This window comes from Onychostoma macrolepis, chromosome 15, assembly GCF_012432095.1.
Source record: "Onychostoma macrolepis isolate SWU-2019 chromosome 15, ASM1243209v1, whole genome shotgun sequence".
NCBI lineage: Eukaryota > Metazoa > Chordata > Actinopteri > Cypriniformes > Cyprinidae > Onychostoma > Onychostoma macrolepis.
In genome coordinates, this window is record NC_081169.1 from 12838693 (window position 1) to 12855049 (window position 16357).

The 16357-nt window shown below is 35.6% G+C and overlaps 1 protein-coding gene across 15 annotated transcripts in view; it reads right to left on the minus strand.

Annotated features, from left to right (window-relative positions):
- Positions 1–16357, minus strand: part of phldb1b (pleckstrin homology-like domain, family B, member 1b) — a 78703-nt gene that overhangs the window by 60796 nt on the left and 1550 nt on the right. For 12 of the 15 annotated variants that reach the window (XM_058799675.1, XM_058799686.1, XM_058799683.1 and 9 more), the window contains one exon: positions 1599–1697. In XM_058799675.1, the coding sequence (XP_058655658.1) occupies positions 1599–1697 (99 nt within the window). Of the gene's footprint in view, positions 1–1598; positions 1698–3498; positions 3524–8023; positions 8158–13829; positions 14023–16357 lie in introns of those variants that run through there. The other 3 variants (XM_058799684.1, XM_058799681.1, XM_058799685.1) reach the window with 3 other exon arrangements.

Here is a 16357-nt window from a genome sequence, read left to right on the forward strand (position 1 = left end):
ACTTTGCCTGTCACCTCGTGTCATGAACACTCAACCTTGACTGTCAGACAAAAGCTTGCGCACTGAAGCTGTGTTGAACAAAGGTGTTGCTATCAGAACTGGATTTCTTCTGAAGAAGAAATGCATACGTTTATGTAGTGTAAAGTCTGATCTTTGAGAAAATATAAAGGATCACTAACTTCGTCAATTCTTTCATTGTTTTTTTTTAAACATTATTACTGAACTGTACCATAAATTTGTCCTATGGTGTGCCATAGCAAAAAATTAAGAAAGAAAAACTCTTAATAATATATAAAAAGCATGAGAGAGATTTATCTTTATTGACACTTATTTTCATATATCGTTATTTATTTAATATGAAATTATAATTAACATCATTCGCTTTTTAAGATGCACGTGTATATTTGTCTGATCTTTGACGCGATCGCGCACAGCAGTGCATACTTGATCTAATATTTTATGTTTTTTAAAATGTTGTAGATTTAAGTAGCAAATTAGAATCGCTAAAATGAATGCATATATTTTGAGACAAAGGTCTTCTTAACAATTTTCAGTTTTGTTTAAGATAATTAAAGCAACAGTTTTAATATGTAATTTTTAATACGAATGAATATGTAAAAGTATGGTATTTGGGGTAAAAAGCGCCCCTGCTGTTGGGGCAAAAGGCGAACAGTAATTAACATGATAATTAATAGATGGCTGACTTTTCCATTTGTTGACATGACATGTTTAGATTCAGATGGTAAATATCATATATTGTCTCAGGTGTCCATATTAGAGATACCATAATAAAATATAATTTGTTGTTACTACTGTAAATATAAATTCAATTATTATTGGATCTCCTTCAATGCTTTCAGAATCTTTACTTATAAAAATGATTTTGTTTCTGTATTTTAAAATATATTTTTTATATTAACATTTTAATGACAGTATATTTATTGAACCAAAATTAATTCTTTTATTTTTCAAAATAAGCAGAAAATAGTACAAACTTTGCTAAAGTGATTGTTTTGAACAAGTATTAACTTAGACATTATTAAAAAAAACCAACAACAACATTATTTTAGCTGAAGTATTTGTATCAATACCGTGTGCCTTTTACCCTGTGTGTGTGTTTGTTTTTTAATCAATTTAAAACAAGAAAAAAAAAAATACTGACCCCAAACTTCCAAACCATAGTGTATATTGTTATCAAAGATTTTAACATTATAAATGTCTTTATTGTCACTTTTGAAGTAAATAAGTAAATACCTACACATTTTATTTTTACGGTTGTATATATACAGTACATAATGCACAAATCTGTAAATAAATCTTCTGTTCCAGATGTATACCACATTATTATTACTTATTTATTCCCATGTCAAATATGTATGTGTATGTAGCCTGTGTGTGTACCAAGAGTTTCTGAAAAACCACAACAAATTCCCTGTGTTTGCGCACACATAGCGAATAGAAGTTCATTCTGATTCTGATCAATGTAATGCTCCCTTGTTTAATTAAAGTATTAAGTATTATTTTCCTAATAAACAACCCAAAAACAATGCTATATATATAAAATGTTGTCACGTGTGGTAATTAAAGTTTGATCTCACCTGGAGCACTTGATGAGACTGATGTCCACTGGTAAGATTTTGGTTCAAACTATCCATGGCCAGCGTGTTTTCACTTAGTCGCTCAGGGACATGAGAATCCTGCCAGAGACAAAAACAGCATTGAAACAACCTTATAAATCTTATAAAATGAATAAAGTTTGAAAATATCCATCAATATCTTTTACTCAGTTTTGTTAGTAAATTCTTATTCATACAACAGCTCAAACATTCTGCACTATAACTTTATTTGTGTTAAATGAAATATGTTCATACAGGTTTGGACTGACTTGAGGTGAGTAAATGACGACAGTTTTTCATTTTGTGGCTGAACTATCCATTTTTAGGGCCACTGTACATGGTTCCATTAGTGTATATATTCCCTTTAACTGGTGTCTTTTCTATTGTAGACGACAACGAAGCCGGTCAAGTGTCTACAGTACACACAATAGTGCGAGTGGGAGAAATGCAGCCTCCGGCATTCCCCGTCTGCATCCTCAGCTGACTCACCGCCCCAATGAATAGAGTCTGCACTCACACAAATGGCATTTGCAAACAGATAACGCTGATTTACCCCGTCGGCCCAACTCACACTGACTCTCACCGGCCGCGAGCTGCCTTTTCCTCTGACACACACACAGACCGACCTTCCTGCCCTGACATTCCTGTGCTCTTGCTCAATGTGCTGTCTTTGAGTTCAACAGCACAATGTATACAATCACACCAATGCCTAAATTTGTACATTTACCTGTTGGCTAGTCACATACAGAAATGTGTCATGTACACGATCACACTTTGTTTTAAGGTCCAATTCTCTTAACCATTAACAACAACTTTTGCCTCAATAAACTCCTAATTTGCTGCTTATTGATAGTAAGGTAGTTGTTAAGTTTAGGTATTGGGTATTAAGGGATGTAGAACATGCTTATGCAGAATATGTGCTTTATAAGTAATTAACAGCCAATATGTTAATACTATGCATAATAAAGCATCTATAGTTAATAGTGAGAATTGGTCTCTATACTAAACTGTTACCTCTCATAAAATAAAGGTTTTTAATTGGAGCTGAATTCCAAGAAAAATCTTAACATCCACATACCCTTTCCATTGCACAAAAGGTTCTTTAAAAGTTTTTTTTAGATTATTAAAATGTTCTTTTCACTAAGAAAAACAGTTTTCTAATCACTGCGAAACCCCTTTAGGGGCTTTTATTTTTGACACCAAGGATGCGTGCATTTGTATTCTACAAAATACCATAGAACCCATTATAATCAATGATGCTGTGTCTACAATGGATGCGGCTCGACGCGACACAGCACGACAAATCTCCGACAGTGAACTGCTGACTCGTTGTATTTATGATGTACTAACACGAAGTTCAAATGATTTGCAACGGTCCAGACAAGCTGTTGCGACGCAGCGCGACGTGACGCACAACTGTCGCGTCCGGTGTAGACACGTAGTGTATTGTAACTTTTCCAGAAACAGGCTTTTGGTGAAATGAATTCAATGAAACCCAAACCTATAACTGCATAATCTGAGGTAATTGCTGTAATTACTTTGTGAGATTCAATGATAGCACCTTTGTTATGAGATTGGAGAAGACGGCTGAAGAATTTAAATTGCTTGGCATTGAATCAAATTTCACACAAATCTAACCATTTAATATTTGAAACCACTTCACCTGAACAAACTGACCCTTGTATAATTCAAAAACTTGATCTACAAAGTAGCCTAAAATTGTCTGCACATTAAATTCTGATGAGGTTTTAAAAATTCAACAACCAGCAGAGAGAGCATATGACATCCATCAAGAAAAAAAAAAAAGAAAAAAAAAGAGAGATAAGAAACCACTGACTTGCTGTTTAAAATGAGAAATAGGAAATAAATTATACAAATTTACCTTATTCCAGTTGTCCTACAAGCACAACGCTTCCATTTCTAAGCATTAAATATAGTTTATATTGCTATATCAAAGTCCCTGATGTCTTACTGGGCTATTTTCTGCCTCTCTAGTCCCTCTACATCTTCATTTAGAGGATACATGTTCCTATTCAAAACAGCACGGACCTGCCTGTACATGCTGCTTTGAGCTAAATCTCACATTCCTGCCTGTTGGCTACAGCCCTGATAACAGATGTTAGTGCGCTGGTCAATAAAAGGATGGCGCTTCATAAAAGAGAAAAGAAAGACGGCGAATTACAGTGAAGAGAGGAAGTTTAACAAGTTGAAGCAAACTCAAGAGGGTAATAATGGAAGTATATGTAGGTCATCTGGGAAATATACAAAGACTGACTATGAGAGGCAGACAGACAGAAGATCCGACAGATTGAGATTGGGTTTGATCACACTCCAAAACTCTGTTATTGCCACATGCCTCTTAGCTCATCAAAGCCGATTTGCACGATCTAAGAGGCAATGAGTCACATTTCCCTACTAGTGTCTTTATCTGGAGTTTGATTCTGTTCCAAATTGCACACGCTCACACATTATCAGACCCAACAATGTGAGGGACAGCACATTTTTCCAGCATGCAGCATAAAGACTGTTATTGTCTCTCTTCAGCGTGCTCGGATGGGAGAGACACTCTCTGTGGATGCTGCACCCTGTATGAAGAGCGCAATGGAAAAAGATGAAGAGATGCGGTCGAGTGAAGGCATGGAGGTCTGGTTAGCTGCTCACTGATTCCAAACTGTAGCTCATGTGCCACTAAGTGAAGAAACAAATCATGTGTTCAGAGCCACAACTCTAAAGATTGTTTTCTTAAATGATGTATAAGTTTGTGTATTCCACAAGTGTATGTCTGTTTTCCAGTAAAAATATTAAAACATCCTTAAAAAACTGTTTACTTGAGAAGCAAATTTGCATGAGTCTTGACATGCTTTACACAAAGAATATATCTTGAATAATGTTATTTTATCTTATTTTTATATTATTATATTATATTATATTATTGTTTCTAATTTTTATCATCATCATCAGAGTTATTGCACTTCATGATTAAAACAATTAAAAAAATCTCAATATGGTAAAAAAAAAACAAAAAAACAATTCAATATATATTCTATCGATATGTCTATATTTTTATATAGAAAATATATCTGGAATATATATCTGGCATAAGTCTCGATTTGCTTTGCACAAAGAATACATCTTGAATAATGTTATTTTATCTTATTATTATTAATATATTATATTATAATAATTATAATTATATTATATTATATTATATTATATTCATTATATTATATTATAGTTTCTGTCTCAATCCATATTATCATCATAATCAAATTTATTGAGCTTAATGTTTGAAATATTAAAAGTCAATAAAACAAACTTAATTCAATATCTATTCTATTGATATTTCTATGTTTTCAATTTACTTGAGAAGCAAAATTGCATAAAACAAGACTTGTTTTAGCTTTAGTTGAGTTATTTTATTTATATTATATTATATTATATTATATTATATTATATTATATTATATTATATTATATTATAGTTTATGCCTCAGTTTTTATTATTATTATTATTATTATTATTACACATCGTCACCAGATTTAAGCCATAAAATATTTTTTAAAAATAGGGCAATGAAAATGAACTTAGTTCAAAATATATTCTTTTTAAAAAGTTAGGAGAAAAAAGGGTTTTCCAAGTAAAATTGTTTAAATAAACATAACAAAAAGTGTCAAGTTTAGAAGAGATGTTGGATGGTTCTGAAAGGCGGATGACACAACATTCAGCTCTTCAGAATGACAGCACTGTGGGCTGGAAGGACGCCATGGATTAATGGTAGACACATCTCTCAATGGAAAGATATGGTGGTGCTTTTTGGAATGTAGATGCTCCACCACAAATGATCCACTCTCTCATACATATTGCTGAGATTTGTTTAAAGGATTTCCCTTCAAGATAATATTCTTTATGCTGAGGAAATGCTGAAGGAGAAGAAATTTGTAATTGGTTTATAAGATAGTGAGGAAATGTGGTAAAGACGCTTACAGCGAGTCCTGGCCGTTGAGAGGTAATAACAGCTTTCTAGTTCCTGCCTTGAGGCACAGTGGATTATTCATCAGTGGAATTTCAGTTAGGCTTAAAAGTACAGGGACAGAGTGAGAAAGAAAGGGGGAGATGATGAGCTTTTTCAATAGTATGGTATCTTCTGCAAGCTCCCCGCTCAGAGACCTCCACCTGGTGGTAAAGCTCTGCTCTAATACTGTACTTCTTAAAATTGGGTCTGTTCTGATACAGCGGCATGGAGAGATGGAGAAAACAATGCTGACTGCAACATAATAAAATATGACGATATAAATGTAAATATATAATAACTAATAACAACAATAATAACAATAATGGATTTTTATATCAAATATGGTTTGTTTGTTTTATATATAATATATTATAAAACAATATAATATTATATTAATATTTAAATTAGATCAAAATGTATTTCACACAATGACACAATAACAACATAAGTGATGTAATCACAGCAGCTAAAGTCCCCATGAAATCAAAATGGCTTTTGGTATGAATATGTTAGCCTTAAGGTAATTTATAAGCTACATGTGCTCCAAAACAATGACAAAATTGGCATTTAGAAGATATAAACATTCAAACTTACATTTTCTCACTTCTATTGGGAAGGGGGGAGGAGCTGCTCTAAATGTCCCTTCCTTTCTTCATGTTTTAGTGGAAATTACATCAACACATTGAATAACGATGCACGTTTCAAAGCAATTCAGCGGGCTCTTCGCAAATATTCTGTTCATGTAGGCTGACTTTGTAGATTTCTAATTTTACCCTCTAAAAGTGGAATTTGAAAGTTTCAAATAATAATCATTATAAGCAAAATATGAAAAAAATCAGAGTCATTTGCAGCACATGATATATATATATATATATATATATATATATATAGGCTGAATAACTGCTTATCATAGTGTGCAACAACAAGCAAATGCCTCCTTATCAACCGTTCGTCATTGTTGAACTCATTTCCACCACATATGTGATCACAATGCCTAAGGCCTCTTCATATCCAAAGATGCCCAAACTTCAGAGGACGTTATTGAAGAAAACAACACACGTTGAAGATCAGGCCGCATATGTGCTGCAGCACACAGACAACATATCTAGACAGGAAATTGAGGGGCAGATGAGAAATCCTGCCATTTCTGTGAGTGTATGATTATGGCCACGGACAAACACAGTGATGGATGTGGCTGACTAAATAGCTTCTTCCATTTTTAGACCTGGCCACAAAAATGTTGCGAAGTAGAGGAATGTGAAAATGAACTGGGTTCCCAAACGTGACTTAAAATAGCAATGAGTGGGTAGAAATTCTACCAGCAAGTGTAATTAAGACTCAAAAATGATGTAACATTGATTTTCAAGCAGCCTAAACACAGCAATTGAATAAAAAAAGCCAACTTGATGAACATTGCTTTTTAAAGATCAAATTTTCACCCATGTCTACAGGCTATGGACCTTACTCATAAAATGCTAATCAGAACTTTGTTTTTAGCATCAAAGCTAATCTTGCTAATACACTCACTTAGCATTGTCTATGGTTTCTCCATCACTCATTGCTTTGAGAATACCAGAGGCTTGGTTACAAGCTAATAACCAGCGGACCACCTGCACAGTGAAGACACATGGGCAAAGGTCAGCAGAGCACCATCAAAGGCTCTTGTGTGCATGCTCATGTCAACGTCGGTGAAATATATAACCCTGAGATAAGAATCCAGGAGCAAGAAAGAGTGTATTGTTGACAACCAGCCAGAGGAGGTGGGGTTATACAGGCCTACACTGGAGAAAAATTCAGTTAAAGATGACAGTTGTGTAGCTGGTTTCTAGCAGGTCTAAGATGGTCATTGGCTAGTTGTTAACAAGCTGAGCATTGATCACATTCCAGAAACACATCTTGACCACTTCAGTTGGTCTAAGCTGCAGCTATCATGTTCCAGAACACTGGATTCCCAGCAGGGTAAAAACTGACGTAATACAAGCCTTTTAAAAAGGCATCATCATCTAAACATATAGAAGCACCTCTAATCGTAACAAAATCAATGATAATTTAGTCAACAACAATGTAAGTGGGCACTAGGGAGACGTCCCCTAAACAGTAAAGAGGAAACAAACAAACAGGATGGCAGGAGAGGAGTCCACTGCTGAGTCTATATGTAGACTTCCTATCGGACAGAGAGTTTCCTGTGGGACAAGGCAGTCAGAGAATGGCATATCACTCTCCATTTCTGCTCACAGAGGAAGAGACCAAGTGTCAAACAATTTCAAAGGTCTTAACTTCAAAAGGAACTTAATTTTTTTTTTTAAGATTCATAAACCAAATGGAATTGCAAATATATTGATAATTTCAAACAGGTTTTATCATATAATCTGCTCTGTTTTCCAAACAAACCCACTTTTAACATTTTGAAACTCATTCCACAGATTGTCCCTCAAATCAGCGAAGAAAAGTGTAAATAGAAAAATAACTCAAAATAAGAGTTTTGAATGAAAATCCAACAAAGGCAAGGCAGAACAGACACACAGGAGTAACAAGTAGACCAGACGAAAAGGAACTGAAGAGGCAGGAACTAATATACACTGGATAATTACACACACACCTGAACTGAATAAACTAATAATCACACTGAACAAGGACAGGAACATGACCAAATATAGAAACATGAGGGCAGGAAACACACAACACACGACAGGACTGACACAAATATGGTAAGTGATATTAAAGTAAAGTAAGAAATAGTCACACTGTAAGATTAAGACGCAAATACTTAATATAAAGCCGTAACAGTCAAAATTATGAGAAGTCTTAATTGCAAGATTTAAAGTCACATTGCTATAAAGTCACAGTGTGAGATATGTCACAATTGTGAGATATAAAGTCAAAATGTTGAAAAATAAAGCCTTAGTTGGGAGCAACAAAGTCATAATTGCAAGATTAAAGCAACTTTATCTGGATTTATATAATCACCTTATGAGATAAAACACTGCAATTCTGAGATATGAAGGCAAAATGAAGAGAAATAGTTAATTGTGAGATAAAGTCCCAACTGTGAGATATGAAGTCAAATATGATCATTAAAAAAAAAGTCTCTGTGGTAAACAAACAAACAAAAAAGTCAAAATTGCAGGGTTGAAAGCCACAGTAAAGTCACATTGTGAGATGTACCGGTAATGCCGTAATTCTGAGATATGAAGTCAAAATGAAGAGAAATAGTTACAATCGTGAAATATAAAGTCAAAATTATAAGAAATAAAATCTCAATTGTAAGTAATAAAGTGACAATTGCAAAATTGAAAGCCTCATCACCCTAGAAAGTCACATTAAGATCGATAACGCAACAATTCTGAGATATAAAGGCATAATTATTTTAGGCTTCCATATGTTGAAGAGTGTTTTTGTGAGCACGCTGACTTTCAGGCACAAATAACACATCATCAGACTAATAATTTCCTGGCTTGAAGACTACTATTGAGAGTGAGTCACTCTTTCTCTGGTGCTCCACGTTGAGGGGGCTGCACAGGGCAGGGGCTGAAGTGAACACAATATTCCAACAGGCACTTGCTCAAATGTTCCGTTGACTTTGGCTGTTTGTTTCCTATAAAGACACTGGGCTCAACAGGCATTCCAGCGCAGCAGGCACAAAGAGCTCTTTTCACCGTGTTTAATCCCTGCAGAGGAGTGACGAAGGGGCCTGGCTCTCCTCCACTGAGGACCACAGGACCCAAACTCCAAATTAATAGACACAAGCACCCACACGGACCAAAAAACATGCAGAAAACATGTCTGAAGGTGTAGGGTTAGAGTTTAAGACTCACTTCTATATTTTCATATTCAAAGAATTGCTTTACCTTGGCACAGATGTCGATTTTGATCTTGAGAGATGAAACCAGCGCCTCATGGGATCATTACACATGCTTATATCCTCTAAACAGAAGCTTCAAAGCCATAGCAGCTCTTCCAAATCTCCAAAGATTGGTCCAATGCTTAACGCCACCAAATCCAGTTCAAAAGCTTAGTTCTGTGCTTATAAATCTTGGATAAGAAAGAGATTCACATGACTACAACATGAGGTCAGACCTCACTCAGGTGCACCACGCATTGGCAATGCCCTCAATGCCAGTGTGTGACCCTCAACACCTTGGCAAAACTCCTCAGATCATCTCTTTAATCTCCATCCAAAAATGTGAGCAGCTCAAAGCCAAGAATTTCACCTCAGCTGGAGAGTGGCAGAAAGTGGCTCGCATGCAGGGTCTTAAAGCCTCAAGGCAGAAGGAGAACGACGTCAACACCTCCTTTCGCTGTGCTATTAAAAGCTGTTGTGATACAATGGGTTGCTGCCAAAGCAAGCGTCCCAGACTCACCCCTCTCCTCCTGACTCTCCACACTCCTCCAGACATCAGATGAGCTGCACAAGAAGTATGCATAGAAACCTTGATGTCTACCAAATCTGGTCCATGGTGAGTATTCCCAGAAAGCAACTGAAGAAGGGTAGGGAGTTAGTAAATGGGAGGAGGTGGATGTGGAGCAAAGGAAACAGCTTTGGAAATCTCTTGGTCTAATGGAAATATCGTCAACAACCTCCTTCCTCCACCCGTTCTTTTGTCTGACTGTATTTTAGTAAAGGCTGAAATACTCTACACAACTTGTGCTCAGATTTCAGGTTCAAATTTGCAGTCTGGACAAATCAATGCTAGTCTTCAGATTTCAGGCAGTGGAATTTGACAGATTTCGCTGAAAATGATGTAATGTATGGGCACAGCCTCATATTTTAGCTTCAGACTATGAATCTGTCAAGTTGAAGGATATCAAACATGTTTGATATTTTAAGCCATTTTTAAAACGCATGCCATGCATCCAAATATAGCCTACCTAGGCCTACTGGTGAAAAACAGTATGTGAAAACAGTAGTATGTCCGAATTCATAGCATTCATAAAACAGTAGATGAAAAGGTCGCAGATGACCTGTTATTTGCTACGAGATTCCAAAGTGCACATCTGATAGACACTTTACTATCCCATATTGCTAAGGGAGAAGAATTGTGAAGAGCAGTTAAGTGACCCAAACGATGGCGTAAAGTCACATGACAAAGACAAAATGGCTAGTACATCCGGCTTTCATGTACTTTTTAATGGCCGCAAAGAAAATTCTTATTCAAATGTAGTACCTACTCAGACGGCATGTGCATTAAGACTAGGGGCCTCATTTATCAAATATTGCATAGAAACGATCCTAAATTTGATCTTACGGTCATCTCTCAAATATGTGTACGTGTGATTCATAGAATAAACGTACACGAAGAAAATGCACGTACGCCTCTCTTTCAGATGTGAAATCTATGAATCGCAAATGATCTTGAACTTCTTGCCTTGTAAAAGACTCCTAATTAATGTCATGAACATATAAAAGATCTCCAGTCATCATCCAACTTCTTTAATTTAGAACAGCGAGCTGCAAGAACAGCTTACATTTTCAAAAACCTGCAGTACTTCGACAAGAAAAAGTGTGTACATCTTTTACAAACGTTTTTACAAATATGAGCGTTGGCATGGATTTTAGTGTACGCACACTCTAAGATCAAATCTCACTTTATAAATGAGGCCACAGGGGTGCTGCTAATGCTAATTGACATAGCCTTTATCGCTGTAGAACGCTATAAAATAAGAATCAGTTCACAGAAGGAAGTTATTTCAAACACTAACGCAAGTTTGGAGTAAAAATATGTTGTTATTCTCATAAATTGTCTTACTTTGTCACTGTGCTAAACTAAAAATGGTTAGCATTTTAGTCTTTTCTGTTTAGTGTATTTGTTCCAGCCCTAGAATATGTTTTCATCTGTCATATCTCATGACAATCCATGCTTTTTTGTGAGTTCGTTGTGTTCTGAACGTGTGATATTCAGTGGTTTGATGTCCAATATTTCTCTGTTGTATTTTGTTGTAAAAGCATGAGGTAGACAGTGTGAAAAAAAGGATGACATCATCTCTTACCCAAATTACACAGCTTTTCCACCTTTTGACAGCAGCTGGAGTCATTCTTACTCAGAATCTGACCTGACATTATGCCAGTCCGATAACAAATCCATTTCCATGAAAGCTCTTTCAAATCCCAAATGAAATTCGGCACAGGGCTGCTGAGTGCTGGAGTATAGTGGTGAATAATGATGCTCAGGAAAATGTGTTTAAGTGTCTGGAGGATATCTCAGATAGAGAGAGGAAGAGCCAGAGCAGGAGGAGGGAAGGATCAGCTTGGAAAACCGGTCTTGTGAAGTGCAGATGTTGCCGTGAGGGCACACATACTCACATCCTTGTTATGTTTTTGGAAGAAAAACATTCAAAATTTACTTCCATGATGCCAGGAAGTTGTTGCTAAATATCTGTTTGGGAGTTCCGTGAGATCTGGAGATTGTATGTGGTTGCTAGAATGTTCCAAGACCTTTTAGAACAGTGCTATGTAGTGTTTGCAAGAATATTGGTAACCAAACAGTTGCTGGTAGACTTTGACTTCCATAGTATGGGAAGAGATTACAATGGAAGTCAATGGCTACGGTCAACTGTTTGGCTACAAACATTCATCAAAATACCTTCTTTCGTGTTCAACAGAATAATGAAACTCATACAGGTTTGGAACAAAATGAGGGTGAGTAAATGATGACAGAATATTCATTTTTGGGTGAACTATCCCTTAAAATACAAGCAAACGCCTAACAGTAAAAATGAGAAACAGCAATTGTTATGCTTGCCATAGCAAACACTGCTAATGAGTGTGTCTGTATTCCAGTTCCAAACAAATCAATTCCAGCAATCACCATGTTCTGAAAGGTCCCAATGAAACAAACGGTCATTGGCAGGGCCTGTGTGATTTCAGCCTATTCTCATTTCTTTGGAAACACAGATGACCTGGACAACAGAGGCTTGATTATCAAAACCAAAACCAGTGGAGCATTTTTCACTCACCACTGACCCTCCAAAGTGATCATGGAAATGCCCCACATTCCCCCTCTGCCTGTTTCTCTGTACTCACTCAATGGACTGTTCTGTTTAGGGTGGGAGATCAGGAGGTGAGAGAGCTACTAACGTGGCAGTGTAGTGCCTCTGGTCTCTTTCTATCTGTCCTCTTCTAAGTAAATGAAAGGTGAGGCACAGGCCTCGTCACCTCCTTGTTTTTCACTGTTTCCCTGAGGCCAGTGGCTGTAGTCTGAGATTCTCACAATGTTGCTTAATGTTGTGTCTTCGCCTCTGATAAAAACAAGGACAAAGCTCATTCCTGTTGTCTGCATTTTGCAGTGAGAAACTTTCAGAACTTTGTACCAATATGTCATTCTGCAGAAACTGATTGTCTAATATTTTTTAAAACAGCAATGGTTTCTAAAAATAACAGTCTATGTTTGGATCACAGCTGATTTCACTGGACCTGATTTTTGGATCAGAATATCACAAATCCTGCCAAGAACATTTACAGGTGATTTCACTTCAAAATAAATGATTTAATATTGTATACATAAAACAAAGCCTATTTTTAAGATTGTGTTTGGTATAATTGACCTGAAAGTAATGCCATAATGCAATTTCCTCTGAAAATGTAATCACAAAACAAACAAAATTTTCTCTTTTTTCCCCCCTCATTACGGTAACACAAATATGTGTATAATTATACAATATACCTGTACATAATTTAATCAAGAATATTAATATATAATTTTTAATGGCTTAAGTAATGTATATTTAAATTACAAATCATTTTAATACAGTATTTCTTATTGCAATACATGTAAAATGCATTATAATGCATAACATAACAATTAAACATATTTGAGGAGAATTTGCATAAAAATTAGATAAAATGGTATTTTTTCCATAATAATAATTATATATATATATATTATTTATTTATATATATATATATATATATATATATATATATATATATATATATATATATATATATATATATATATATATTTATAGTAGTTTTGGTTCATTTATTTATTTATATATATATATATATTATTTATTTATTAAACTGGAGAAAAAGCAGATTGTGTAACAAACAATTACAGACAACAAGTTCAAAAAGTTCAAAAAAAGTTTTAAAATAATTAAATAGTTCATACAATGTAATTGTATAGCTACCATCTAGCAAGTAAACTTCTAAAAACAGTCTAAAAAGAGAAGTTTTCTGCAAGCCATACAGGAGACCTTACCTGTACAAACTTTCTGGCAGCCTATGAAATAAAACCCTCTGTAGGCAAACACATGGCTCCTCATTGAGAAGACATTATGAAGATGGATAGAGTCTTGAGGATGGTAGCGAGATGCTGCGAGTTTCTTCCTGGCGCACGTTCCTGATCCCAACCATCACAGACACAAAGCAAATTCTCCTGTCCAGCACGGGACAAAAGTCGTCTCTCTGTGACTGTCTCTCTCCCCCTCTCACTCGTTCTGCCTTCCTGTTCTGTCAACCACTCCTAGCCTGACACAAGGCACTCATTCTTCCAGTCAAAGAACTCCTCACTTGTTCACCAACCTTGCAGAGACCCCTGCTGCAAAAATAAGTCCATTTCAGGAAAGGCTGAAACTCACTTTTCTGCAGAAGGTGCACAAACGACACTGGCTTCCACAGTGCTGCGTTCCTCTCTTTGAGGGTGTCTTGGAAAGGTGCCAGAGCACTGGAGACCTGAGGTCAGTCCGGCTTTTGTCACTGTTTGTATAGTCCTGTGTCAGTCCTGATTCTTACTGGCACCACACCAAAGAAATGCTGCTCTTGTAGGATCAGGTGCTTCTCTCCAGCGAGACACACTAGTCATCATCCAGCTGATGGGTGCTGTGTTTCTCACTGGTTTGCATTTGTGACTGAGTTTAACTCTTTTCCTTTCTCTGTTTTGATTCTCACCATAATTAATCTCCTCGCCAACAGGAGGGGCATGTCGGGTGTTTTGGAGTGGTCTGCTGGCTCTAAGCCAGCCAAAAAGAGCTTGATGTTTCATGATTATGAGGAATGGTTTAGAAGAGGGTTGCTTTCCATCTCACTTGTTTATTTGTCACTTTAGATGAAGATTATGGAATAATAATGTGTGGGTTTTGAGATTTACTCAGAACTTGTGAAGATAGCTTCAAAATTACTCACTTAAATTCCTTCTTATCTGCATCCCGCTAAATTCTGCCACATAAAATAATGAGAATAATAATAAAAACAAAAATTATCTATCTATCTATCTATCTATCTATCTATCTATCTATATTAAGCCTATGACTTTGAGATAAAAACGTGCCATTATGAGATCCTATTAAAACAATTGTCACAATTATTCTATTTCATAATTATGAGACAAAAAAGTCAAATTTATGACATACTAAGTCATGAATATGAGATGAAAAGCAGAAACAGTAACATAAAAGGTAAATTATAATATAAGAAACTCAGACAAAAAGTCTTAATATGGCCCTTCATAATTAGGATTTTTGTAATCTCTCATACTTATGATTTAGTATATCATAATTTTGACTTTGTTTCATAATTTGTGTAATTTCAAATGTTATGTCATAATTAGAATTTAACAAAGCATGATTTTTTTTTTCTTATGTAGCAGAAATAGCTTCTTCACAGGTGAAGAAACAATAGGCTACATCTCTGCCCTTATGAACATTAACCATGGGTTTACTACAGATAACATTTTTTTTTAATAAAAACAAGGTTACTATAGATAAACCAAGGAAACCACAAATCAGCCATGGCTTAGCTACACTAACCATAGTTTAACCATATTTGTTTGTAGTAAAACTGTTATACATATGGTTATCAATGTGCCAAAAAAGGTTACTACACTACGATAAAACCCATGGTAAATTTTCGTAAGTGTTTCGTAAGTTCCTGGAGAAACATGTTTATTCCTCAAGAAAGCCTGTTTGCACAATTACTCATCTGTATTGTGAAAGAAGCTGTGAGGAGGATTAATTGAGCCTCTTCACAAAAGTAAAGTATTCTTTTTTTCTTAAAGTGTATCTTTTCAAAGCATTTTCAAGTCTTTCAATAACCACAAAAGTAAGATTATAAGAAGACACGTGTGAAGATGCGTTTGCCTGAGGAGATTATTTTGGTAACAGTTCGTGTCAGTATCGGACAGACAGTAGCCTACGAAATGTATCTAAGATTAACTCGTTGTTTTTGTAGACCAAGGGAAATGCTAAGGTCAAATGTATTCATACCTGACAAATCCTAAGGTTAGTTTGCTTATGTTTGATATGAACAACAAGAAAAATGAACAAGAGATCAACTGTAACTCAGAAAAGTATTTTCGAGTGCTTATGGAGTACAATAATAAACATCTGTTTGACTCAGTTTGGGCAACTTTCCCCTGAGACTGCAGTTTGTTTTTAATTAGTCAAGACGAAAAGAAATAATATGATACAGCTGTCCCTGAATGATTGAACAATTCAGAATAAACATTTTCACAACCGAAAGCGATGTCAGCATACAAAACTGAATGATGTGGCAACAGTGCCCTCTAGTGACTGATCAACACTTCATTAAACACACAATATCACACGATGGATCAGGTAAGCAACCCTTATCTCAAATCTCATAGTGCTGTCTTAAAGAATCTAGAAAGCAATGTAATTATACTGAACTTTAAAATAAAGCTGAGACCTGGCTTACTATTTATTCTCCCCCCCTTTCCTAATATAGCATGTAAGTGTGAAATAAACCTGAGGCAAAAGCACTCAACTCCTA